This window comes from Nansenia antarctica (genome assembly GCF_963989245.1).
Source record: "Nansenia antarctica genome assembly, chromosome: 6".
NCBI lineage: Eukaryota > Metazoa > Chordata > Actinopteri > Argentiniformes > Microstomatidae > Nansenia > Nansenia antarctica.
This window is the reverse complement of record NC_137676.1, coordinates 8,122,259-8,148,133: the sequence shown is the minus strand read 5'-3', so window position 1 is coordinate 8,148,133 and position 25,875 is coordinate 8,122,259. Positions and strand designations below refer to the sequence as shown.

The 25,875-nt window shown below is 45.7% G+C and overlaps 1 protein-coding gene and 1 pseudogene across 2 annotated transcripts; both read right to left on the bottom strand.

Moving 5' to 3' along the window:
- Nucleotides 1-516: 516 nt before the first annotated feature.
- On the bottom strand, nt 517-25,786 carry quoa (quattro a; the record flags this gene model as incomplete). Its single annotated transcript, XM_080534154.1, has 30 exons — nt 517-1,219; nt 2,120-2,177; nt 2,426-2,664; nt 2,917-3,192; nt 3,826-3,942; nt 4,066-4,243; nt 4,567-4,737; nt 6,005-6,235; nt 6,441-6,530; nt 6,859-7,108; nt 7,608-8,725; nt 8,890-9,081; nt 9,744-9,866; nt 10,166-10,304; nt 10,878-11,029; nt 11,404-11,502; nt 12,112-12,228; nt 12,391-12,477; nt 17,821-17,914; nt 18,123-18,246; nt 18,601-18,792; nt 18,976-19,114; nt 19,387-19,877; nt 20,371-20,453; nt 21,018-21,252; nt 21,950-22,125; nt 22,456-22,679; nt 22,907-23,107; nt 23,978-24,175; nt 25,727-25,786. The coding sequence occupies 29 exons, from the start codon at nt 25,784-25,786 to the stop codon at nt 2,136-2,138; spliced, it is 5,838 nt and encodes a 1,945-aa protein (XP_080390280.1). The 3' UTR covers nt 517-1,219; nt 2,120-2,135.
- On the bottom strand, nt 13,898-15,165 carry LOC308159957 (E3 ubiquitin-protein ligase Hakai-like; annotated as a pseudogene). The gene has a single exon. The product of its transcript is annotated as an E3 ubiquitin-protein ligase Hakai-like (transcript).
- Nucleotides 25,787-25,875: the final 89 nt, after the last annotated feature.

Genomic DNA, 25,875 nt, shown 5'->3' with positions numbered 1-25,875 from the left:
TCTGTTTTCCGCTGATCAGTGTTTTCCATTGTGCACATCAGTGTTCTTGGTTCAATTGGACACTAGAACAGCCGTGCCTATTTTACCTACTAGTACAGTCGCCTTGGCGCTTCATTAAAATTAGCCTTTTTTTTTTACTCACAGGGGTCACCCTGGCTCTTCTAGTGTTAGTGTCTATTCATTTGATGGTGTGTGTCATTTGACGCCAAAATTTCATTTTGACATAACATTATTTTGAATGCAGTGTTTGCTTTTGCAAGAGATTTGTGGAGTTTAGTGTTTTGTATGTGGGTTTTTGGATTTGTGTTAAGAGTTATCTATTAAATTAGCTATGCTTTGAGAAAACGTGTGTTAAAGCGATAGAGAAAAACACAGGGATAAAGGGATGTGCTTCTGTAGCCAGCTGTTTGAGGTTGACAGGACTATGGTCTTGGTTTATAATAAGATAATAATACAAATGTTTTATTTATTTATTATACAAATAATATCAGAAGTTCCTTATATTGTATTGTAGGGTATTTGACCTCAAACCTCAGAACATTTGTGTAACTTTCACATGTTTTGTCATAACATTGATCCAATTTCCCTTTCACCCCAAACATCATGATACATTTCTGAACCATTACAACAGAGTAGTATGATGCACATACATATACAGAAGCTCAAGTATTACAAATATTCCATCTAAAAAGGAAGTCTCTCAGCAACAATAAGAGTCACCCAGACAAGTCAGCAGTTTAGTAAGAAGTGGTTATTTAAATATGGCATTGTCAGTTGGAGTTTTCCACCACAGTAGTAGAAATGTTCATCACCAAGATCCTTCATTAAGGTTTTATCTGCAGTGCTTGTCCCACTCATGTGTTATCAGAGGGTTTCTAATAGATCAGTCCTCCATGTGCCAACAATCGGTCTAGTGGTTAGCACCACTGCTTACTGTTCCACGCACATTCTACAGTACAGTACAGATGAGAGTTTGAACCCACTGTCATCCTCCTTATTTTCCTGCCCTCTCTTTCACGTTACAAATAATTAATAGAAAGAGATGGAAGGAGACTGGGATTTATTCCATCCTCCTTTTCAAGGAAAAGAAACATGTCAAAGTGTCCGGTCTGAGAGAATTATTATCATCATCATCATCATCATCATCATCATCACTCCCCAGAGAGCCACAGGCGGTGCTCAGAAAGACAGGTCTGCACCATCTCCATGGGTTAACCACCTAGAAGGAAATCAACATAATGAGTTAGATAAATAACAACATGTCATACTTATGAATGTATGTACATATGTGACACGGTCTGGTGAAAAGGTCCGCATGTCAGCAATTCTCAAGTCGCACAAATGACCAAAAAGCTTCTTAAAAAAAGAAAAGAAGAAGAATTGTTTTGTGTTGAAGAGCCCATTCGATATAACAAACAAAATGTTTAGGATTACTAAATACTTATCATTTGTGAATTGGATCCACTGTATTGTCTGCTGTAGGCTACTGGGTAAGTGATGAAGACGTAACAAAGCAAGGACTGTGTGATCATCTAATTACACTGAAAAAATATATAAACACTTTTGTTTTTGCTCAATTTTTTTCCTATTTTTCCACACCTGTCAGGTGGATGGATTATCTCGGCAAAGGAGAAGTGCTCACTAACACAGATTTAAACACATATGAGAACACAATTTGAGAGAAATAGGCCTTTTGTGTACATGGAAAAAGTCTTAGGTCTTTGATTTCAACTCATGAAAAACTGGAGCAAAAACAAAAGTGTTGTGTTCATATTTTTGTTCAGTATGTGTAGTTGTGTTTTTAGCATGTTGAGATGTGCTAAACATGCAGTTGGTTCATAGCGATGTACCTTCTTAGCCGATAGCTATAGCAGCTGTTTTGCGTGTGTTTTGATTCAGAGCAAGATTCGCCTGTATTTGGTTTTAGGTGTACCAACATTCAAATAAGCATATCTTCTTCAACTATTTTCAGATTTCAATGTATGACCCATCAAGGAAGCTTACAATCTACACTTTCATTATCTGGAAAAAACAGAAAAATGACTGCCCTACATGAGGACTTTTTCACCAGACCCTGTCACACATGACTATAAAAAGTACCATTCTAACCTCAACTCACCTATGGGACCAACAGGTCAAACGTCTGTTGTTTTTCCTACGGCAACTACTTCTTTGCCCTGTGAAGAACATGAATATTAAAAAATGGGTTAATATTTTTTGTTTATTGACAAAGATCACATACTGTGATAAAACAAATGAAATGTAAGTTAATGTGTGAAAATAAGAGTGTATAGGATTTCACTTTAAGGTTAGGATTAGGGTTATATTTTAGGCTACTTGTATGAATACAATTAACTCTATCTATACTCTATCTATTAACTCTAACTATTTTGAATTGAGAAGACATGATTGTACAGTACCCCACCTTCCCTAGTCCCTGAGCAGTGGCCAGACCAGGGGGTTTGGGGGTGATGGAGGGTCTCTTCCTGGTGGTTGCTGGGGGGCTTGTCTTCCTGAGACCGGGCGCTGGAAGGAGGGTGTCGCATGGATTGGAACTCTGGGAGGCCAGAGACGAGGAGGAGGAGCCCTCCACTTCTCCACCAATAGCAGAGAGGCAGCTAGGCGCAGAGCTGGTACTCTCTCCTGACAACTCTGTGCCGTCCACTGGGATAGATACAGAGAAGGACACAGGTACTACATCAGCCACGTACCTTTTGATATTAATCTGTTTTCTTTTTTCTTTCTTTTCTCTTAATTTTCAATGAATAATTACACATACTGAACATTCTAAATTCAGTTGACCTCACACACATTTGGTGAAGTAGTAAGGTTTTGGTTAAGGCCAGAAGGATACAAGCTCTGACAAACCAATAGGAAACGTGTATGTTATTTAATATATAATGACAAACAACTCACATAGAACTTGAAGCTTCTGTTTCTGATGGTGGTGATGATGATGATGATGAAGATGACTGTTGATGTCATCCTCTGCCATAGCTTCGGTGGAACAACAGGCGACATGATTAGCCTCCCCTCTTTGTGGCTGGTTACTGGGGTAACCAGCAGGGGGTAGAGAGCCTCGTCCAGAGGAGGAAGATGATTGGCTGCAGGAGGTGGAGGCACTGCTGCCTGAGTCAATAGAATTGGGCCGTGGATATCCTAGATCTCTCTGGGCACAGCATGCCACAGGGCCTGAGAAAATAAAGTCTTTTTCATAAGTGTGTGTGTACCAGGGGAGTACACAGGTGTTCGATACCATTTCTCATTCCATTCCATGCATTACAATGAGCCGGTCCTCCGATTTCTACTTCCATCACCCTCCATTGGTGAGTATATATTGATTTGTGTGGACCTGGTTAAAAATAGAATATATTCTCATTCAATTACTTTAGTTTAGTGCATCTGTTTGGCTAGGCTTGCATTACTGGTACTATTCCAGTTACCAAACAATCTAAAGTAAGTGCTTTTTAAAGGTCCAGCATGTAGTTTTGCATGTGGCTGTCCCTGCCACACTGAACATTTTTAAACGAGCATATGCTACGTTTTTTAAAGGTGCCAAACATATCCTTGTGAACAAACCAAATGTGAAATAGTCACACAAGGGCCTGTGTCCTACCCGACACCAGATTTTGGTTGGAACAAGTACAGCAGTCTTCACTGAACGTTTTTTTCATCACGTGATCTCATTCCTTGCTGGCTCCGATTATGCTATTTTAAAGATAAAATCTACATACTGGACCTTTAAGTATCAAAAAAAAAAAAAAAGACTATAGTGATACCTGATGGTCAGGTCAAGCGTAGATTAGGACTTGGCTGTGGACGTACCTCTCCCAGGCAGGACACAGTTGACAGCCCTGTCACAGATAGCTGATTCACTGGGCTGGATGTCCATGAAGGGCTTCCTCCCTACACCCATGAACACCCTCTCCTGCATGTGCAGCTCTGCAACACAAAATACACCATGTAGGTACAATACACCAACATTACACAGGTCTGCATGTTTCAACATACTGTACGTATGTATATAAGGGGTATTTGGGGTATATAAGGGGTATATAACCTAACCTCTGCTGTAGGTGGCCTGCTCCCAGAGGATCTGCTCCAGGTCTCTGGTCCACGCCTTCTTCCCCTCGGCCCTGTCCGCCCTCAGTGTGTATGTGTCCTGGCTCTTCCTCCTCCGGAACCAGATCTCAAAACACAGACCACTCTCCCCCGAGTTATGGGTCATACCTATGTCACACATCTGGACAGGGAGGGAGGGAGGGAGAAAGGGAGAGAGAGATGACATAAAAACATGTATCTTTATAATCCAATATCTGTTAGCAATGTCATCATATGGGCTCAACAATTAGGTCTCTGTGTCACTTGGTTAATCATGTTGTTGAAAAATGAACACAATACAGTAATGTAAAATTCAATGTAAATTGATGTGATATACTATAACATTAATCATCAATTGCCTAATTTAATTACACGGATAACATTTTTTTTTTTTTACTAAGGCATTAAACATTTAGGAAGATGACCAGATGTGTGTGGTCCACACACACAGACACAGACACACACCTTGAAAGACTGTTTGTAGACGTAAACATCGTTGCCCCTGTCAGTCTTCCTGGTCTTGCTGAAGAGGATGAGGTTCTGGAAGAGGAAGACTCGCCGGACACACCTCTTCTTCCTGAAGAACACGGTGAATTCATCCTGACGCACCAGCTGGCCCTGCTCCTTCAGGTTCACCTGATGGGGGAGTAGCAATGAGGACAACAGGAACTCTGAGTCATTAAAGCTCTTCATAGTGTAGCTCTTTATATCCTCAATAATTTCCCTATCCAAGCAACTACAGTGGGGTGCAAAAATGTGGGCACCCCTAGTCAAAATGCCTTTTACAATTAATATCTAAGTGAAAAGAAGCAAACGTAACCTCTAAATGGTACAACGTTAAACATGACACATTTCATCACATTTTAAAGCAAGATTAATTTTTATTTTTAACTATTAAGTTTCAAAATAATAAAACAAGGAAAAAGGCCTTGTGCAAAAGTTTGGGAACCCTGTTAGCTAGTACTTTGTAACTCCTCCTCGGGCAACTATAACAGCTTGCAAATGCTTCCTGTAGCCAGCTAAGAGTCTTTACATTCTTGTTTGGGGAATTTTTCCCCATTCTTCCTGGCAGAACACCTCTAGCTCAGAAATATTCTTCAGTCTTACATGCACGGCATGTTTGAGATCTCTGCACAGATTTTCAATAATATTCAAGTCTGGGGACTGTGATGGCCATTCCAAAACCTTCATTCTTTCATTCATTCCTGGAGGTACTTCATGCTTGATTTTGAGGTATGCTTCGGGTCATTGGCTTGCTGGAATACCCAACCTCTCTTCAACTTCAATTTCTGCACTGACCTTCGAACATTAGCCTCTAGAATGTATTGATATTTGGTGGAATCCATTCCTCCTTCCACCCACACAATATTGCCTGTGCCCCCAGCTGCTACACAACCCCAAAGCATAATGGATCCACCTTCATGCTTAACAGTTGGCAAGGTGTTCTTTTCTTTTGCTTCACCCTTTTTTCTTCAAACAAACATTCTTGGCCAAAAAGTTCAATTTTGGTTTCATCAGTCCAAAGCACATTCAAATAGGCTTCAGGTTTCTCAAGGTTTTCTTTTGCATACTTCAGATGCTGGATTTTGTGTTGAGGTTGTATGAAAGGCTTCTTTCTGGCAACTCTGCCATGCAGGTCTTTCTGGCAACTCTGCCATGTAGGTCTTTGTTGTTTAATTGTGGTCTTTTGCAGTGATGTGTGGGTTCTTCTGAGCATTTCTCACCAGATCTCGGGCCATTCTATCTGAAAATGTTATTTTCTCTTCCATATCTTGCCACTGTATGTATGTTATCTATAGCATTTAAAATAGATCTTATCCATCTACTGTATTATCTACTGTATATATCTGTCTGTCCTCCTTCCCTCCCTCCCTTTCTCCTTCCTTCCAGCCCTCTACCTTACATCACAGTCCTGAATGGCGTCCATGGTCAGGAGGTCGTTGCCATGGCGCATCTGGAAGCGAACCACGTCAGCCGCAGCCTGGATCTCCGCCTTCTCCCTGTCCCTCTCTGACCCCCCTCCACATCCCCCCAGCAGGTCCTGCAGCAGCAGGCTGTACTTGCTGATCCTCTGGATGGGTCTCAGCAGGTAGGAGGACAGGTCCATCATGTCCCCCAGCTCCTGCTGCTTCCTCTGGGGAGGGACAAAGAGCAGGGTGGGGTCAGTTATGGGAGTTGAAATTCATATTCTATAGTCACATGCTCAAAGTTAACTTTTAGGTTCATAAATTGAACTCTAAATTCATCTCCTAAACAGAATCAATTGATTGACCCCAACCCTGACGGTAATACACAGGTTATCATTGGTCATATGATTATGAGGAATGTAGAAGCGTCACCTTGAAGATGTCATGGCGACGGTGGAGGATCAAGGTGTCTGATTGGGGCTTGTTCCTGCTGTAGAGAGCATAGAGACCAAAACTCTCTCTCTGCAAACAGAGGAGAATAGAAAGTTTCAGATCAGCCCGCACTATGAATATTCAACCTCACTAGCTATTTGAACCAGCAGAGGTTGGTAGAGGTTGAAATTGGAGGCTGGGCTCATTGAAATGCATGGAATAGATCCTCATTTCAAAGCTAAATCAATGTACAGGATTATCACAGGTTTTACAGCTGTGTGGTAAACATAGGTTCAAATAGGGAAAGGAACAGGAACAAATATCATTAGATGTCGGTAACACCTTACATTATAGCCAAAAATATTATGCATTAGGCTGAACTTGTAAAAACAAAACAAACAAAAAAACAACTACTGACATGTCTGAGGAAGCATTGTGCCACAAGTAGTGGTTCCCTCTGACAAGCCTCTAGCTCTGGTAGGAAGCAGTGGCTGTGGAAGTCATGCAGCTTCTCCATGTTGCCAAAGATGAGACTTCGCTTCCCCCGTAGGTCCTGGGGTACATCAGCTTTCTCCAGCAGGGGGAGATAGTGAGTCAGGATGTAGCCTAGCGAGCGCACATACTCCCTCTCTGTCAAGAACAGCTCCTCCATGATCCTCTGCAGCTTCCTGTTGACATGGGGGTAGAGTTAGATCAACAACAACAAGACAACATGTAGAAGTGTTATACAGCATCAACAAAACAGCCAAAGAATAATCACGCTGGGCAGGTGAGGCTCATGGAGGTACAAATCAGAGGACGGGCTCATTGTAATGCGGAATAAGGGACGGAATAAAGAATGGTACCTAGAATTACATTACATTACAATGAACCCATCCACCTACTTCTGCCTCTACTGCTTCTAGTGACTTAGAGATGCAGGCTTTTGCAACATCAATGACAACACAGCCTCTCATGTCTAACAACAAACATGTATAGAATAGAAAAGGATAGAATAGAAAATGAATATGAATATGGAATATAATATGAGTATGAATTCAGGTCTGAATTTACCTGTATCACTTCAATGCAGGCTTTAAGACAGATAAAATAGTGGGGGTGATGACAACACAACACTATAGAAGATACAGTCAAGTCATTCTGAGTCTCCTTCCATCCAAAACTCACACAGTATTACTGGTGTTCTCCTCTGGACTGACCAGTGACGCCGTCCCCTCGCACCTCCTCACAGTTGGGCCATGTCTTGCTGCCAAGGCCCCACGGTCCCCCAGGACCTCCACCCCGCTACAGGACTTCTCAGAACAGAAGCTTCCATGGCGGGAAATCTGGAACCTCTGTGCGGCCTGGAGGATGCGACATGAGGGCTGACCGTGGGAACACGAGGCCGGGGTCTGGGCCTCGGCGAGGGGCTCTGCGTGGTGACCGGATGTGGGCGTGGCGCACGAGTCCTCACTCACCGACCGGCCCACCAGGCCACGTTGCCATGGGAACCACACACATCCTGCGGTGTGCGTGTCCTCGAGGGCGGCGGCGTCCCGCCTCTCTTTCCTCCTTACTGCTCGGCTGTTGGCCTCCCTCCTGGACTCCTCCCTCTCCCTCCCCGTGGATCTGCCGTGAGACTCCGGTGTGGCCGTGACCTTTAACCTTGTCTTACACCCTGCTCTGTTAGCACCGGGCTTGAGGTCAATGTGACAGCAGGCCACTGAGTTTTTACTGCTCTCCACTGTCCTATAGACCCTCCCCTCTGGAGACCCTGGACAGCCTGATGGAATGTTCTCCCAATGTGCAGGTCCAGGTCTGGTGAGTAGCATATCTTGACCAGTCGGAGGTGCTGTCTGAGCTGACTGGGCCTCATCATTAAAATCACCCCCATGTCCAGACCAGGGGCTTGTATCCTGCTGTGGGACCCTGCCCATATTACCCCCATGTGGAGACAAGGGGCCAGAGGTCTCTGAGCCCCTATCTACACTACCCCCATGCCCAGCCCATAGGCCTGTATCCAGTTGGGCCTCGACCACCTCCTGCAGCCTCTCCTCCAGCTGCTGCCTGACCTCCTGACACCTCAGCCAGGCCACGTTCCACACACGCATGCCTCTGGAGCCCCGCAGGGCAGAGGCCTGGGCCTTCACCTGCTGGAAGGTCTCCGGGGAGAACTGGCTGAAGCTCTCCTGGTACATATGGAGGGTGCTGACATGGTCCCGGTAACCCAGCAGGGCAGCACCACTAGCCCTGTGTGCCTGCTCCTGGTCCAGGTACTGTCGGCAGTCTTGAGCCAGCTCAGTCACCTGGGGAAAGAGGGAGAAGACATCATACAAAACACCAGATCCTGTCACATTTTGTTACACTCAGAAAGGGAGGAAAAGCTAATGAAAATAAAACATGTTTTCAAAGTCATTGTTCGAACTATAATTAACTACAGCAATTCCAAAATGTAGAGCCGCTCACCCACCTGTTCACAGAAGTGGCAAATATGGACCATGGTCTGCAGCTCCTGGCAGCATCGTTCTGCCCGCGACAGGAAGTCAGCGAGGCCAGGCTTGAAGGTTCCGACCATGGTCCTGAATACTTCTGTCTCAGGATAGGACTGACCCTGGACCTGCTCCGCCTCTGTCACCAGAGACAGGGCCTGCTGCTGTCGATCCTGGAATAACAGTTCTTAGTTTACACTTCAAACATGAATCATTCTACTCGAATATTGTCATGCTACAAGAATATTCTCATTCTACTAGAATATTGTCATTCTTCTAGAATATTGATGCTAGGCTTGGCTACTAGTGCTTGAATGAGAGAGCTAGGATAATTATGTATTGATATTGGGCTATTGATTATGAGGATATTGATTATTAGGATATCGATGCAGATAGCCTGACTTTTCGTCCATAGAGATGAATGAATAAAGAATAAAACAGTGTGACAACTCTACAACACTAATGCAGTGCTGAGGAGGGGAGTCCTAGACTTACATGGGCTTCTATTTGCATTAAACCTTTATTGATACAGGGCTGTCCCACTGATTTTAATGTAGGCAGGAAAATCCAATCCACTGGAAAAAAAGAGACCTCTTTGAGGAAGAATGTTAAGCTGCCTATGCTCCTTTACTTACATGTGCTTCTATGAGGAAATGTGTTAGGCTATCTAGGGTTCCAGACTTATATGTGCTTCTATGAGGAAGGATGTTAAGCTGTCTACGGTCCTATGTTTACATGTGCTTCTATGAGGAAGGATGTTAAGCTGTCTACAGTCCTATGTTTACATGTGCTTCTATGAGGAAGGACGTTAAGCTGTCTAGGACCCCAGACTTACATGTGCTTCTATGAGGAAGGATGTGAAACTGTGAAGAGTCTGTTCCACTCTCTCTCTGGAGTCCTCCACTGACTGCGCCTCCAGCAGACGTCTCTCCCCCTCCGCATCAAACCACTCTCTGATCTACAGGAGGGAGGGGTAGTCATTAAACACTCAATACAATTGATTATTATGTCCCCTTCATTGCAGTACAATAATACACCTTCAGTGTCTCTGTATCAGGAGTGGCTGGTGGAGGTAGAAATCGGAGGACGGGCAATTACAATGACTCCATAAAATGTGTGTTTGATACCACTCAAATCGGAGGACAGGCTCATTGTCATCCATGGAAAGGAATTCGGAATGGTATCAAACACCTGTGCATGACAATGAGCCTGTCCTCCGATGTCTACCTCCACCAGCACCCCCTGGTGTGTATGTACCTGTGTGAAAAGCCCCTCCATGTGTCTGAGCTGCAGTAGGTACTCCAGGTGATCCAGAGACATGTTGGACTGCTTCACCAGAGTGTGACCCTGCTCCTCTACATGGTTGTACTGGCACGTGACCGCGTCCACAGCATCACTGTATGGAGAGGGGAGAGGCCAGGAGACAAATGCAATAAATCAATCAACCAGTCTGCCTGTCTGTCTGTCTATCTATCCACCCATCAAACAAACTTGATATGTATGTCAAATTTTACAGAAACATCTATCAAAAACGTACAATAAGCATTCTCTAAGTGAAGCTGTCTACCTCAGTGATACTTAACCCTGGTCCTGGAGAGCTGCAGATGATCCAGGTGTTTGTCCCAGCCCAGTGCTATCACACCTGGTTGAACTAATCAACTGTTCTCCAAAACCTTGATGAGCTGAATCAGGTGTGTCGGTGCTGAGCTGGGACAGACTACTGTGGCTCTCCAGGACCAGGGTTGAGGATCACTGGTCTGTATTCTTCCAGCCAGTGATCTCCAGACCCAGTTGTTCAAAACGTTTCATCTGCATCTTTTTTGTTATCCAGGATCAGATCTAGCTGGCTGATTTCTCCTATACGACTCTAAATCAACCAGTTAGATCTGACCCTGGAGAGCAAAAAAAAGAATCAGGAACATTCTGATCCAGATTAAAAGTTTTGAAATACTATGCCCAGGTGGTGTACCTGTAGTCTTCACAGTGGGCGTATCTAAGGTCACTCTCCCTCCTCAGCCTGGCCAGCATGGCTCCACCCTCCCTTTGTAAGGTGACCAATCGGCTGTCCTCCAGGACATCCCTCATGAGAGTTCTCTGTTCTTTAATGCACTGCTGTACATCCTACCACAGAAGAAGACAACAGTGTATACATCGTACCACCGAAAAAGATAGCAGTCTGTACATCCTACCAGAGAAGAGGACAACATACTGCTGTTCATCCTACCACAGAAAAAGACAACATACTGCTGTTCATCCTACCACAGAGGAAAACAACATTGTGTACATCCTTCCACAGAGGAAGACCACAGTCTGTACATCCTACTACAGAAGACAAAAACAGTCAGAGGACAATAATCTCTGTGCAACCTCTTCATAGAATAGACAAGACTAAAATAGAACATTACTTGTACTACCTAGTGTATACTATAGAATGTGTACTACCTAGTGTGTACTACAGAGTGTGTACAAGAGTACTAGAGTGTGTCTGAGGCTACCTGTACTGTGTCTATCCTCTGGTGTCCCCCCAGTCTCTTGATGGCTCTCAGAAGCAGACCAGAGGCCTCCTGCAGGTCGGACATGAAGGGATGGAGTTTCTGCAACACACAGGGTTTGGATATGAGAGAACCAGGCAGGAAGACCAACACACAGGGTTTGGATATGAGAGAACCAGCAGGAAGACCAACAGGATCCTACTGGAACCGACAGACACTAGACATGCCTGACTAACGCTGTAACACTGTTCTCAGGGCACATTCACAATGCATTATCATTGGCCTCAAACAGATATCAAATCAAACAGGCCTCAAATGACGACTATATTGTTATCCTATTCTATTTTATAAACTTGTCCAAGGGGAAGGTTCTGTTGTTATGCGGCATTCATGACCTGGGGGGTTAAAAGGAAAGAGATATAATAAAATAAGCCTGGATTGTCCTTTAGCGACATTGATGGAATACCCCTCAAGTCTGAAACTTGGAATTCCCACCTTTAATCTCGGATTCACTCACAGTTTGGAGCATTCAAATGATTTGAGGTCGGAAACTCCAAACAACATGAACACCCACAGGTAATGGCTAACGTTGGCCAGATATAACTGCTTTAACTTTCAATGTTGCAAGTTTCCAACTCTCCAAAATGCATCTCATCTCATGCGCCAAAACAAACAACAGTAACATCAAGAGTCAGTCTGTTATTGGCCTACCTGATGGAGCTGCAGCCAATCAGTGTGGCAGTAGGGCAGAGTTCCATCTAGGTCAGAGGTCAGCTGGCTCCCCTCCACCACCTTGTGCAATGTCTTCAGTGAGGTCACAACATCAGTCTGTTTCAAAAACAGGAAATAACACAGCAACATCAGCAATACCTCACAACCAATGCGGTATGCATGAATTACAATCATAAATAGGACTTCAGCATGAGACGGGATGGGAACCACAGGGGTTTATGGGTAGCACAGGCAATATGGTTAAGAGTCTGCTCTGACCTGTAGTCCTGGACACTTCTCTGGGCAATGGCTGCTCTCCTTCTCCACCAGCATCACCACACTGTGCACTGCACCTGGAGACTGCTCCTAGTGGACAATCATAATGGCTGCGTTTGTAAATTCGCTCTGGAAATCTGATCAGCACTCATGGAATGCCTCTTGTCCAATCAAATTACTTGGTCCCTTTATGACGTTGAACCCAGTGTGTGCTCCGGCGCTCTCAGAATGAATTTACGAACACAGCTTATATTACACATCACAGCTTTCAGTAGCAGATAGGAACACTACAGCTCAACATCTATAAGATAAATACAATGTGATTCATATAATAAATACAATATAAACTAGATAATTATTCATATATACATTCACAAATTCATAAATAACTACAATTATTGTTTGTTTCTACTGTATTCTGTATTGCATTCAGTTAACTGAAACTGAAACTAAGCTCATAACTGTATATAGGCTACCTCTAACCTACCTCTAAACTATCGTACATGCCTTACTGTACCTATCATTAGTAATACACATATAACTAACATGTATCCATAACAACATTGTCATTGGTTGCTAAAACAAGACATGGAAAGAAGTGGAAAGACGAAAGTGGACATTGAAGATGTCAATGGACCCATTGGTAATTTATACATAACTGCTGCCCTCTGGTGGTGTTTTGAGGATGTCATTAGTATGTAGCCTACAGTATAAAGTTCATGTTACTTGCGATGAATACTAACCACATACAAACATCAGGTTGAGAACCTCTGGTCTAAGGAGACGACTAAAACATTACAATAACTACATCCATAACTAGACAGGTACAATTCCTGTGGAAATAGATTTTGCAGAAAGAAAATATGAGAATTAACATACAAGTGCAATAACTGAAGCAACACCCGAATATATTATCTTTTTTCCTAATTCAACAGACATTGACGTATCAGCACAGTTATAAGAATCAATGTTTTCATTTAACACAGTAAGGGGGTGCACCGTTCCTGGAGGTACTGCAATACCAGGTCGATGCGTGGAGTGGACGGAGCAAGCCCCTATTCCATCTCCCTGCTCCAAAAATCTATTTAATTATGGTCCCCGGGTAGGGGACGTATCAGATATTAAACTGATAAGAACAGATTTTTTTCTTTCGCTAACATTTTTATTGAGATGTCATCAAACCAAAATGTGTCAAGATGAATGAATGAATGAATGAACTACAATATGAACTACAATATGAACTACAATATGAAGTTCATTGGCGACAATTACATGAGCTATGAAAACAAAAGGAACTTCTGCTCATTTGACAGTCAATATCCGTTTGGTACAGTTTCTTTACATGAACAACATACATAGCCTACATTCACAACAGATTAAGTCTTTTAAAGTTTTGCATCCAAATGACAGTCATACTGAACGCAGAGATTCAAAAAATCACCATATTTAAACCAGTGGCGAGGAATAGGGAATCATCGTCATACATCGCTCCTTATTTTGAGCTAAGAGTTTACTGATAATAGGGCCTGTAGCGTGACTGATCAGGGTGGTGGGGACCAGGCATCTGGCCCTGAGGTGGGGGGCCCTGCATCCTTGGGGGAGGGGGCCCTCTGGGGCCAGGCCACATCCCTGGACTGAGCCCCCCTGGCTGGTTAATCAGGGGGGACTGAGCGTGCCCTGGTCTTCAGGGAACTGCTGCATGGAGTTGGGGTTGTAGTGGTGGGGTGGAGGGGCACCTCCTGGGGGGCCTCCATGTTGAGGTGGGGGCCCTGGGGGAGGGTGGTTCATGTAGGGGGGCAACTGACCCATGATGTGCCCGGGCGGAGGAGTGATAGAAGGGGGGGCGGAGGACATGGGTGGGGGAGGAGCCTGGTTGTACATCATATGAGGTGTCCCAGAACCCTGGGGTGGGTGCTGCATGGGGTGGTTGATAGGTGGTGGGGGAGGAGGGGGAGGGCCATAGTGTTGCTGTGGTGGCGCCATCATGTGGTGGGGGTGGGACCCTACAGGCTGGCCAGGGTACTCCCCGGGGTGGTGGTGTGGGGGCGGGGCCGGGCCTGGACCGGGGGGACCGGGGGGGTCGCGGGAGGAAGTGGAGGAAGAGGAGCCTGAGTCGTCCTGGATGGGCACGGTGATGAGGTTGCTGTGCTTGCGCGTGGTTACGGGGGGTCGCGGGAGGAAGTGGAGGAAGAGGAGCCTGAGTCGTCCTGGATGGGCACGGTGATGAGGTTGCTGTGCTTGCGCGTGGTTACCGGGAAGCGCCCATATCTCCGGAGGCGAGGGGGAGGGGCGTCTTGGGAGGCCAGCGGCGGTTGACTGTAGGGGTCGTGACTTCCGTGTTGCAGGGGGGGCGGGAGGTGCACGTGGCTCTTGGGCAGGTGAGGCGGGGGCACGCGGAAGCGGTCGGGCACCTCGGAGGCGGGGGGCAGGTGCAGGGGCTCCGAGCGCCCCGCCAAGGCCTTGGCTGCTCTCATGTGGCGGTGGTTGACGTGAGCCTGCAGGTCACGCTGGGACAGGTAGGTGCGCTTGCAGCCCTGCACAATGCTGCACATGTAGAGGGAGCCCCGCAGACACTGCTCGATGCGCTGCACTGGGTCTGTGCAGCTGAAGAGGGTGAGACCTGGGCACATCTTATCTCCCTTCTTCTCGTGGAGCAGAGCACACTCATGGCAGAACACATGTTTGCAAGGGATCATGCGTCCATAGATCCTTATGGGCAGACCGCATTTGTCACAGAAGTGAGCCGGGATGTCATCCTTTTCACCAAGCAAATTCAACTTAAAGTCCCAAAACAGTTGCTGGGGGAACCTCCGCTGAGTTGCAAACACAGTCATAACTAGAAAACAACAAATATAGAACATGCATTAAGAATTATATTTAGATGACATGGGGTCTAAGTCCGTTGTTTTGTTAAAAACACAAGTAGCAAAGCGAAGAGAAGTAAGACAACTGCTAGTGGTTAAAACCTTGCATGCGAGCGCAGTTTTTGGTCAAATCTTCAGTCAATATAGATGGTTCACAGCCGTACACCTCTGAATACAGTCGAACCTATCCAGATGGTTACTGGATTTGCTCGTGGAGGTAGAGCAGTATTTCCGGGCTGCAGGCTCGCGGGAGAGAATACACATTCTAGCCCTCTAGAACTTTATTGGTGATATAAATAAATACAAACAGTGCATTAGCCTACTATTATGCAGTTTTTATTTTTTATTTAAAATGCATGACCTTCAATGTGTAATCCAATTATCCTTGACATTGTATGAATGTGTCTTGAAACTCGAAACTATGACAAGAGCAGCTTTGCCACTCTTTTAGTACGGCGTAAATTCTCATTATTTTCCACGACTTTTTAATTAATCCTGCCCTTGTGGTGTTTTCATACCGTACCGTGGTAACACATGACAAGGCGAATACATTTGAATGCATGGTAACTGAGTGAAACACAGGCACACGATAGTTGAATGTGTGCTGCTTCAGCAAAATCCGTCCGTGGGACGTTTGGGCCAGGGCCTGGACTCCCGCAGTATTTTGTTCATAGCAATTACAAACAAAATACATGCTAGTATACATACATCCCTAGCTACAAACAACGACTCAATGTTATTAAGTATACATTAAATGGACTTACGTTGAGTAACTTAGCTAGGACAAAGAGATTTGGAGGATCAGCTTTTAGATGCTCCTAGATTGTGGAACACCCTACCTGAGGGTCTGAGGTTGTCTAAAACTCAGGACATTTTTAAGCGTGACCTCAAAACCTACTTATTCAATGTCGCCTTTTGATACTAAGGGAGACATTGGACATTATAGAACTAGGATCACTAGGCCATTACACCATACTCGTGTCTTGAGATTTGTGTTGACAGGAAATTGGACCCTGGTGCAGATGAGGCACTGTCAGCTCCCAGTAGCACCTAGAGCAGTATTGGAACCGGTACAAGGGTGTACCTGGACCACCATCAGGTTGTACTGCTGTCATCTTTATTGTCTTTATTGTGTTGTTGCATCATAACTGTGCTTAAGATTCTCTTTTGGCAGGACCTGTGACCATGCTGGATGCAGAACGATGCAGATATAACACTACATTTATGGATAGTGTGTACGCCGATAATATGCAAGGAACTTTTCCTGGATACATGGTGTACAGGTTTTTTGCCCTTGCTTGCTTGCTTTGTGCCGGTGGTCCTTGGCCTCCCCTTGGGCCGGGTCCTTGGCCTCCCCGTGTGCCTGGTCTGTTCCGCCGCCGGGGCACCTGCTTGGCCGTCCTTGTGCGGGGCCTCTTTGGTCTGTGCTTGCTTGGCTGGGCCGGGTGTGCTGGTGGTGGGGCGGGCTGGGTGCGCGGGGCGGCGGGGGCTCCCCGGGGGGGGGGGGGGGCACCGCTGGGTACTGGTAGGCAAACTGGCTAGTAGTCGCTCTATGTGTAGAGGGCTGCAAGGGAATTTTCCTGGCTACATAGTGTACAGGTTTTTACTTTTGCCTGCTCGCGGCTCTGTCAGTATTGATTGATTGATTGACTGATTGACTGAACATTTTCATTGTGTGAAGCGCACTGAGTTGCATCTTGTAAGAAATGCGCTATACAAATAAAATTTGATTTGATTTGATTTGAACTTCTGTCTTGTTACAAAAGTTTCGATGCCACTGTAGGCTTATAGTAGAGACTCGAGCAGCTAACTGCTCTGACCTTACGTAAGATCGCGCTCACTACGGGCTTCGGTTGCGTCTTGCTAAGATAATTTATCGCGAGATATTATCTAACGACAGACAGTAAGCATGGGTCAAGAAATATAATGTACATATTTACCAATAACAAAATATGAGGCATTGTATCTGCCTAACCTAAATGTATGCTAGTACAGATGTTGTACTGTTTCCACATTATTATAGTGTGTCAACTGTCGTTTTTTCCAGTTTTATGTCATGTTAGCCAACAAGTATATACACTCACTGAACACTTTATTAGGAACACCTTCCCATTCATTCAGGTGGTGTAATAATGTGGGGAATGTTTTCTCACACATTGGGCCTGTTAATACCAATCCATCATCTCTTGAATGCCACAGCTTATTTGAGTAGTGTTGCTGACCATGTGCATCCCTTCATGGCCACAATGTAACCTGATAATGCACCATGTCACAAAGCAAAAAACGGTGTTCTTCAGTGGCCTTCCCAGTCACTGGATCTGAATCCAATAGAACACCTTTGGGATGTGGTAGAACAGGAGATTCACAGCTAGAAAGTGCACCTGAAAAATCTGCAGGCATAGCGTAAGGAAATCATGTCATCATGGACCAGAATCTCAAAGGAATGTTTCTAACATCTTGTGGAATCAATGCCACAAATAATTGAGGCTGTTTTGAAAGCAAAGGGAGGCCCTACCCAGTAATAGTATAGTGTTCCTAATAAAGTGTTTGGTGAGAGTATTCATCTTACCTGAAGCATCACCAAGGCCTTATTGAGCTGTACGGGAGCTGGAGTCCTCCGAGCGTCAACGACCAGTGTCATCCCCAGTTCTCTTAGCTCTTTCCTAGAACATACAAATTTGAAGATGATGAATTCAGAATAGAATAGAATAGAGTCTAATAGAATAGAATAGAACAGAACAGAACACAATTCAATACAATACAACGCAACGCAACACATTACACCACACCACCACACAGCACAACACACCACACAATACAACCCAAATGGCTAGGCTGTACAGAGACAGAGACCATAGGGTGTTCCTGTACCTGATGATAGAGTGGAGGTAGAGCAACAGTCTGCAGAGCTCCTGACCAGATAACTGAGGAGATCTCCAACCCTGGTGCACCCCATGTACCTCTACCACCGCCCGACCAGCCTTGTCTCTACCTCCTAAGAATGATCATGGAGAACATCACTATAACCCTGTGGACTTTCTCTAGTTAGAAACACAGTATGTCACACCTATTTGAAGGTGATATAAACCATTGAAGGAGACTTTTCTATATGAATAGATTCAATATCATTGAGTATCAGTTTCCTGAGAATGATCATGGAGAACATTGTAATAATAATCCAGTGGACTTTCTCTGGGCAGAAACATTATATCACACCTATTTATTTGAAGCTGATATGAACCATTCCAAATTAGGTATTTCTGCATGAATAGATTGATTCGAATCATTAGAGCAGTTCAGCTGAGTAGATGAGTTGGTAAGTTTAGATCAAGTTGATGAGTTTTTATACCTGTGAGCCATACTATTCCCATCTGGAGGGGGTGGGCGGTGGGGTCTGGTACAGCCAGGGCTTCAGATCTGGGCTGGGGCTCCTTGGTGGTCTGAAGTGGAGGGGTCTGGTTGTCTGTCTGCTTCCTTGTCTGGGGCTGTGTCTGTTGTCCTTGTCTACTGAGCATGGGGGTTTTGCCTGCCTGGCCACCATCTTTTAGGAGGGGGTATTTTACAGAGAGATAAAAACCAGTGATACTTCTTGCTTTAGGCTTACTTTTGTTGCATACAAGATATTAGTGAAAATGACCATCACCTATTATACAGACAAACATAATGTAGATCCCATCATACCATAGTTCTAAAAACCAACCAAGAATAACAACATCACTCCTACCTTGACTGGGTAACCTCCGCTTGCTCATCTTTGGCGACACCAGTCCAAACGCTGTGGCGTTTTTACACTTGACCACATGTAACCTGGGGATCATCTCCAAGCTGGAGTCAGTAATATCCCCCCTCCTGACGTTGTGTCCCTGAACTACGACCTCACACTTCTCTGAGGTCTCCACGACTGTCGTGGAGAGAGAGGAGCAGCATCTCCTGTCTGTCTCTGTGGTTTCCCTACAGCTGTGACTGTGAGGTCCACAGGAGGAAGTATTTGAGTCCCCAGAGTCTCTAGAGAGAGTGGTTCTAAAAGGGGTAGACTTGTCTCCTTGTCCTAGGGGACCGCAATGTTTTGAGAGTTCAGAACATCTCTCTATGGTTTCCTTATGGTTGTGTTGAGCTGTCTCTGTGGTTTCCCTACGGTTGTGTTGAGCTGTCTCTGTGGTTTCCCTACGGTTGTGTTGAGCTGTCTCTGTGGTTTCCCTACGGTTGTGTTGAGCTGTCTCTGTGGTTTCCCTACGGTTGTGTTGAGCTGTCTCTGTGGGTTCCCTACGGTTGTGTTGAGCTGTTTCTGTGGGTTCCCTACAGTTGTGTTGAGCTGTCTCTGTGGTTTCCCTACGGTTGTGTTGAGCTGTCTCTGTGGGTTCCCTACGGTTGTGTTGAGCTGTCTCTGTGGGTTCCCTACGGTTGTGTTGAGCTGTCTCTGTGGGTTCCCTACGGTTGTGTTGAGCTGTCTCTGTGGTTTCCCTACGGTTGTGTTGAGCTGTCTCTGTGGGTTCCCTACGGTTGTGTTGAGCTGTCTCTGTGGTTTCCCTATGGTTGTGTTGAGGTGTCTCTGTGGTTTCCCTACGGTTGTGTTGAGCTGTTTCTGTGGGTTCCCTACGGTTGTGTTGAGGTGTCTCTGTGGTTTCCCTACGGAAGTGTCGAGGTGTCTCAATGGTTTTCACATGACTGTGTGAAGGTACACAGGACTGTGTATTAATGTCCCCAGAGTCTCTAGAGAGAGTGGTTCTAACAGGGCTAGTCTTGTCTTCATGTCCCGGGGGACGCTGCTGCTTAAAGGGTCCAGAACATCTCCCGTCCCTCTCGGTGGTCTCTGTGGACGTCCGTCCACGCGGAGGTCCACGTAGGATAGTGTTCATATTAGTATTCATGTAAGTATTCATGTCTCCAGACTCTATACAAGGATCAGTGCTATCAGAAGGTGTCTGGTCTTCATGTTTTTGGAAAGAGCGATGTCTGGAAGCACCCTGACCCGGTCCTGGTCTGGTACTCTTCTCTATAACATCACATTGGCTGTGTAAAAGTCCTTGTGACGTCGTATGAACTCCACTGACAAGGGGAGACTGGTCTAGACCCCCAGGAGGGCAGAACTGTTGGGTGGTAAATAAACCTGACCCTGTACCCTTCTCTGTAGTGATACTGAGGCTCTGTAAAATGTCACAGGACTTGGTGTGAATATCTCCAGACTCCCGACAGGAACCAATGCTAACAGGGGGAGTCTGGTCATGGTGTCCAGTGGGACCACACTGTTGGGGGGGATCGGAACTTGATCCAGCCCCCTCTGGTCCCAGCCTCTCCCTTTCACGTGGACCAGATTCCTCCACAGCTTCCAGTGTATTCTCTCGTTCCCTCTCTCTCTCGAACGGGACAGGGTTCTGAAGCGCCGCCTGGTATGACTCCCTGTAACGACATCTATAATGAAAACTGATTACGATATTTTAGCAAAATATGTTTTTTCATAAAAAAAAATATGAATGAATCCTTTTCATTAGTTTGTTAATTAATTAATTAACTCATTCAGTCTATGTTTTATATTGTAACAACACCAAAGTGATTCAACCATTTCTAGGAGCCTGTAAGAACAATGAACAATACATAAACTGAAAGATGCTATACGGAGGATCGTCAAGCTAAGGAAAGTCATTTTTAATCTTCCATTTCAGCTCCAAATGAAGCTGTACAGCTAACACACCTGAGCTCCTGTGTCTGGGACACCTTGCCCATCCTCCTCCTCAGACAGGGGGTGCAGGGATCCTCTGAGAACCGCACCATCCGTCCACAGTGGAGGGTTGGGTCCCTGGGGGGGCCGTGGGAGTGGTGGGTGGATGGGGGATCACAGTGGGGGTGGGGGTCCCTGAGGGGTTGGTGGAGGTGGTGGGCTGGGTGTTCACAGTGGGAGGGGGGATCCCTGGGGGGTTGGTGGTGGTGGGGTACTGGGTGCTCACAGTGGGAGTGTGGCTCCCTGGGTGCTCCATGATGGTGATGATGGTGGGGGGCCGGTGGACTACAATGGGAGGAGAGCTGGTGGAGAGCTGGGGGGGCTGGGGGTGATGGTGGGGCAGGCCTGTTGTTAGACCTAGACATGGTCTCCAAACTGGGGTGTGTCTGTCTGTCTGTCTGAGCCCAGGAGAGGAGCTGTAACGCCTCCACCAGATCTATGTACTCCCCCTCTGCCTCAGCCCGGTTCAGCCCGCTGGGTTTACTGGTACTGGTACTGGGAGGGTTACTGGTACTGGAGCTGGTACTAGGTGGGTTACTAGAGTTGGTACTGGTAGGTTTACTGACACTGGTACTTGTAGGTGTACTGGTACTGGTTGGGTTACTAGAGTTGGTACTGGTAGGTTTACTGACACTGGTACTGGGAGGTTTACTGGTACTGGTTGGGTTACTAGTGTTGGTACTGGTAGGTTTACTGACACTGGTACTGGGAGGTTTACTGGTACTGGTTGGGTTACTAGTGTTGGTACTGGTAGGTTTACTGACACTGGTACTGGGAGGTTTACTGGTACTGGGTGGGTTACTAGTGTTGGTACTGGTAGGTCTACTGATACTGGTACTGGGAGGGTTACTAGTGTTGGTACCGCCGGTGGTTGTGGTGTTGGTGGTGGGGTTACTCCCAGAATATTTCATACTGGAGGATACTGAACATTCAGCTTCAGCAGCATGGGTGAGGTTTCTGCTACTGGTATTGTTACTGTTACTGGTACAGCGGTTGTTCCAGGTGTGGGGGGATACCCAGCCTATGGGCTTGGCATGGTCCCTGGCCCGGTCCCGAGTCTGGTACTGGTCCTGGTCAATCTTGACCAGCCTGGAGCTGGCACTGGCACTGTCCACTAGACGCAGAGACACCGCGATGCCATGCTTAGCCGGCCGGATCCTGTATCACAAATACAATGAGGGCATTTGTCAGTATCCTTAGACTGTTATCTTATATTTGTCACATGAAACACATTCAAATGCTTATTCAACAACTCAATCAAACAGCAGTTAGAAAAGGGAAATTGTGAATAGACATACAGTACAAGAATAGAATACAAAATCTAGTGCAGTAAAGCCATGTGTGCTACAATGTTGTTACCTGGTCTCTACAGAGTAAGCAGAGGGAGGCTGCGTCAGCGAGGGTCCAGGTAGAGGTAGAGAGAGGTCCTGGCGAGTGGTGGTCGAAAGAGGGAGAGGAGGCGGAGGAGGAGGAGGTGGTGGAGCTGACGCCATAGCAGATGGAGAAGGAGAAGATGCCATCGTTCCTCTGGGTTTATCCTCCACAAACTCAGGTAGTGCCACCTGTGCCCAGGGGACCCTCACCATGCCCTGGTCGGTGGCCAGCAGACAGTGGGTGAGGGGGGCGCCATGCCGGCCCTGGTTCAGCTCTGCCAGCCAGGCCTCAGTGAAGATGCTGGGGTAGAGGGTCTCCGGGATGGGGGTCTCCTCCACCTTCAAGAAAGTACAGGTGAGTACATCTAGTACTGGAGCTCTGTGTAGACCAGGTGAGACTGGTGGAGGTAGTTTTAAAAAGCTGTATAAATAAAATGTACTATGTGACATGGTCAAAAATCTGCTTTAAAAAAAGGTATTATTATTATTATTATTATTATTATTATTATTATTATTATTATTATTATGATGATGATGTAACATAATCTGCCTACAGTCACCTCCACCTCCCGACCCAGCCTCTCGCCCTCCTGCAACAGGCTGGAGACCAGGATGCGAGCGGCCTGCTGTGAGAAGGGCGCCACCTGCAGGTAGAAGTCGTCAGGGCGCAGCAGCAGGGGGTTGACAGGCGAGAGGTGGATCACCACCCTGTCATGAAGACAAAGGGGCCAGCCCTCGCAGCAGAACACTACCTCAGAGAACTGGGCCTACCGGGGGAGAGAAACAGGGCACAGTATTATTTATTTAGTAACTATAACAGAAGATGATGGAGGACAGGACAGATATGTCAGTAACTCCTATAGAGACTATTCCATTAGAGATTCATCGTAGCCTGTTGACCATCCGACAGCCCGCCAGTGGGCCCTAGCGCCATATGCTAATTGTCTTGGCCTGTACATGCTTCCCATGTTCCTATGTTCCTATGTTTACGTAGGTAGTCATGCGTTACATCCTCTAAAAGCTATGATTCTTGTGCTTCGAGACAAATAATCGATCTCAAGATACAATCACAACAGCAGGCACAATTGACGTCGCTGTCAGACCACCAACAAACACACTACGTTGACAAATGTTATCAGACTCACCAATGAAGCCTTATAATTGATCACCAATCAATAACATTCCGATAACAACGGTTTGTTTACATTGCTAAAAAATATTTAGGCGAAATTTAAAAAAATACTTTTACTCCAGTGTGTTCAAACTTGTATTTCTCAATGCCAGTGCCACTTAGTCATTCTTACTGTTGGGGAACAAATCAGAGTGCTACCTTCAAAAGGAGACCAATCCCATGCATTTACTCCAAATGGTTCAAGAACAGCTTTCAATTTACTTTTGGTATACATTGGATAGGCGTTTTAGACTAATTATACAGGAATGGTAAGGGATTAACTATTTCTGTATGTAATATGTAATAATAATGATGATAGTCTTTTGTGTGCATGTCTGTGTTTGTTTGTTTGTGTGTGTGTGTGTGTGTGTGTGTGTGCATGCGTGCCTATGTACTCGTGTGCGTGTACGTATATGTGTGTGTCTGTGTGTGTGTGTGTATATCTCTGAGGCTGATGATGACTCACACAGGCTGCCTGCTGAACACTCTCAAGGATGTGCTTGGCTGGAATCAGGAAATCCAGCAAGCACTGGAGGGCGTCACCCTGGTAACGACCCTCAATGACTTGGAACAGCTGAGTGAGGACAGTGGGGGCGGTGGCATCAAAGGGGGGGTACAGGGCCGCAAGGATGTTCTGGATCGATTCCTCCAACGAATCAGGGTTCTGGAACCCAGAGGAAACAGAGTTAGAATCATTGAACACTCTTAGAACACATCCTACTGTGAAGAAATCACTGATCTGACATTGATTGGTGAAAGCAAAGCAGTGGAAAGCTTGTTTGGACTGATCCATTCAGTGATTATCTTAAAGTGAGAAATGAAAGATGAAATGAAGGGAGACAGGAAGGAAGGAAGGAAGGAAGGAAGGAAAGAAGGAAGGAAGACAGGAAGGTAGACAGGAAGGAAGGAAGGAAGGAAGGAAGGAAGGAAGGCAGGAAGGTAGACAGGAATGTAGACAGGAAGGAAGGAAGGAAGACAGGAAGGTAGACAGGAAGGAAGACAGGAAGGAAAAAAGAACATGAAGGAAGGAAGGCAGGAAGGATGCATTTTCAGTATTTGAAGTACACCAACAGGGCCAATGCTGGCCTCTACGGCGTCACTCACCGCCAGGCCACATCACTGAGACATGTTGACAACACGAGGGCAAAGTTGCTGAAGAACTCAGGGTTAGGCCAGTGTCACGTGAGATATCTGAGCCTATAGGCCTGATGGCAAACACCCCATAATAAACAGACTAGGATGTCGCTAGGGGAGATGCCAGGTTTACAGTTACCACATTCTCTGTGACCTCAGCCCTCCTACCCGTGGCCTGTCGCCCACTTTTAGGCCCTGCTTTATATAGCTTCAGCCAAACTGGGAGAAGTTCATAATGTATGATGTATATAGGCTTAGACTGCTACGTATATGTGTGAATCAGTCTCAACCTGCTACGTGCCTGCTTCGCTAATGGAGTGTGATACTCTATTGGGAAGGGTTGATTCTCTTCTGGTGTAAGATGGTGGCCTAGCTTTATATAGCCTAGCCAAGGCTAACAGGAGCAAGGAAAGGAGTGATTTGTGTATAGGTACATTCATGGTTCAGTCTCGATGCTGCTAGAATGCTGTTGGTAGTGTGTCAATGGAGGGACTATGGGGTAATGTGAATCTATAAAAACTTTTTTTATTAGAATTTCCAGCACAATTATGTTACTAAAACACTGTCTTCATTCAATTGCATTCTTCCATTCCAATTCAATCCCAATACCATTCATCTTCAATTACATTTCAACCATGAGTTGGCTGGGGCATGTGGGATCAATCTCAATAGAGACACACGGTATGTGTAAAGCATAATTATATAGCGCTAGTGTCATGTGTTACATAGACTGTGGACTGTGGATTCTAGTATAATCGCAGAAATATTTCAGATTTGATTAAAATACACAAGTACAGTACAATGCATCCTGCAATTTGCAAGCAATCTGAGCCTAATATCAACACAGGAAGAGCCTTGATACTTACTGTACATGTGTTTGAGCTCAATGTCCACATCAGGAACATGTTGACTAGCTACGAGCCTCTGTACTGAGTTCTTCTCATACAGATCTGCATGAGTTTGTTTTCAATTGAGGAATATACCATTAAGATCATCATTCCACTGAACTAGATGCATCCCAGCTGTGGAGGGATGGAGGGATGGATGGATTCTAGAAGCTCAAATCAGAACACTGCCACACCTTCCAGTAAGGAACACAGCTATGTCGCAATGGTGGTGGCTCATGAGCTTTAGCAATCATGAGTCTGGGAATTGGGTAGGCCTATACACACGTGGCGCTATTAGTTTTGGATGTCTTGGCTGCGAGTCTTGGAGAAATGTTTGTTCTCT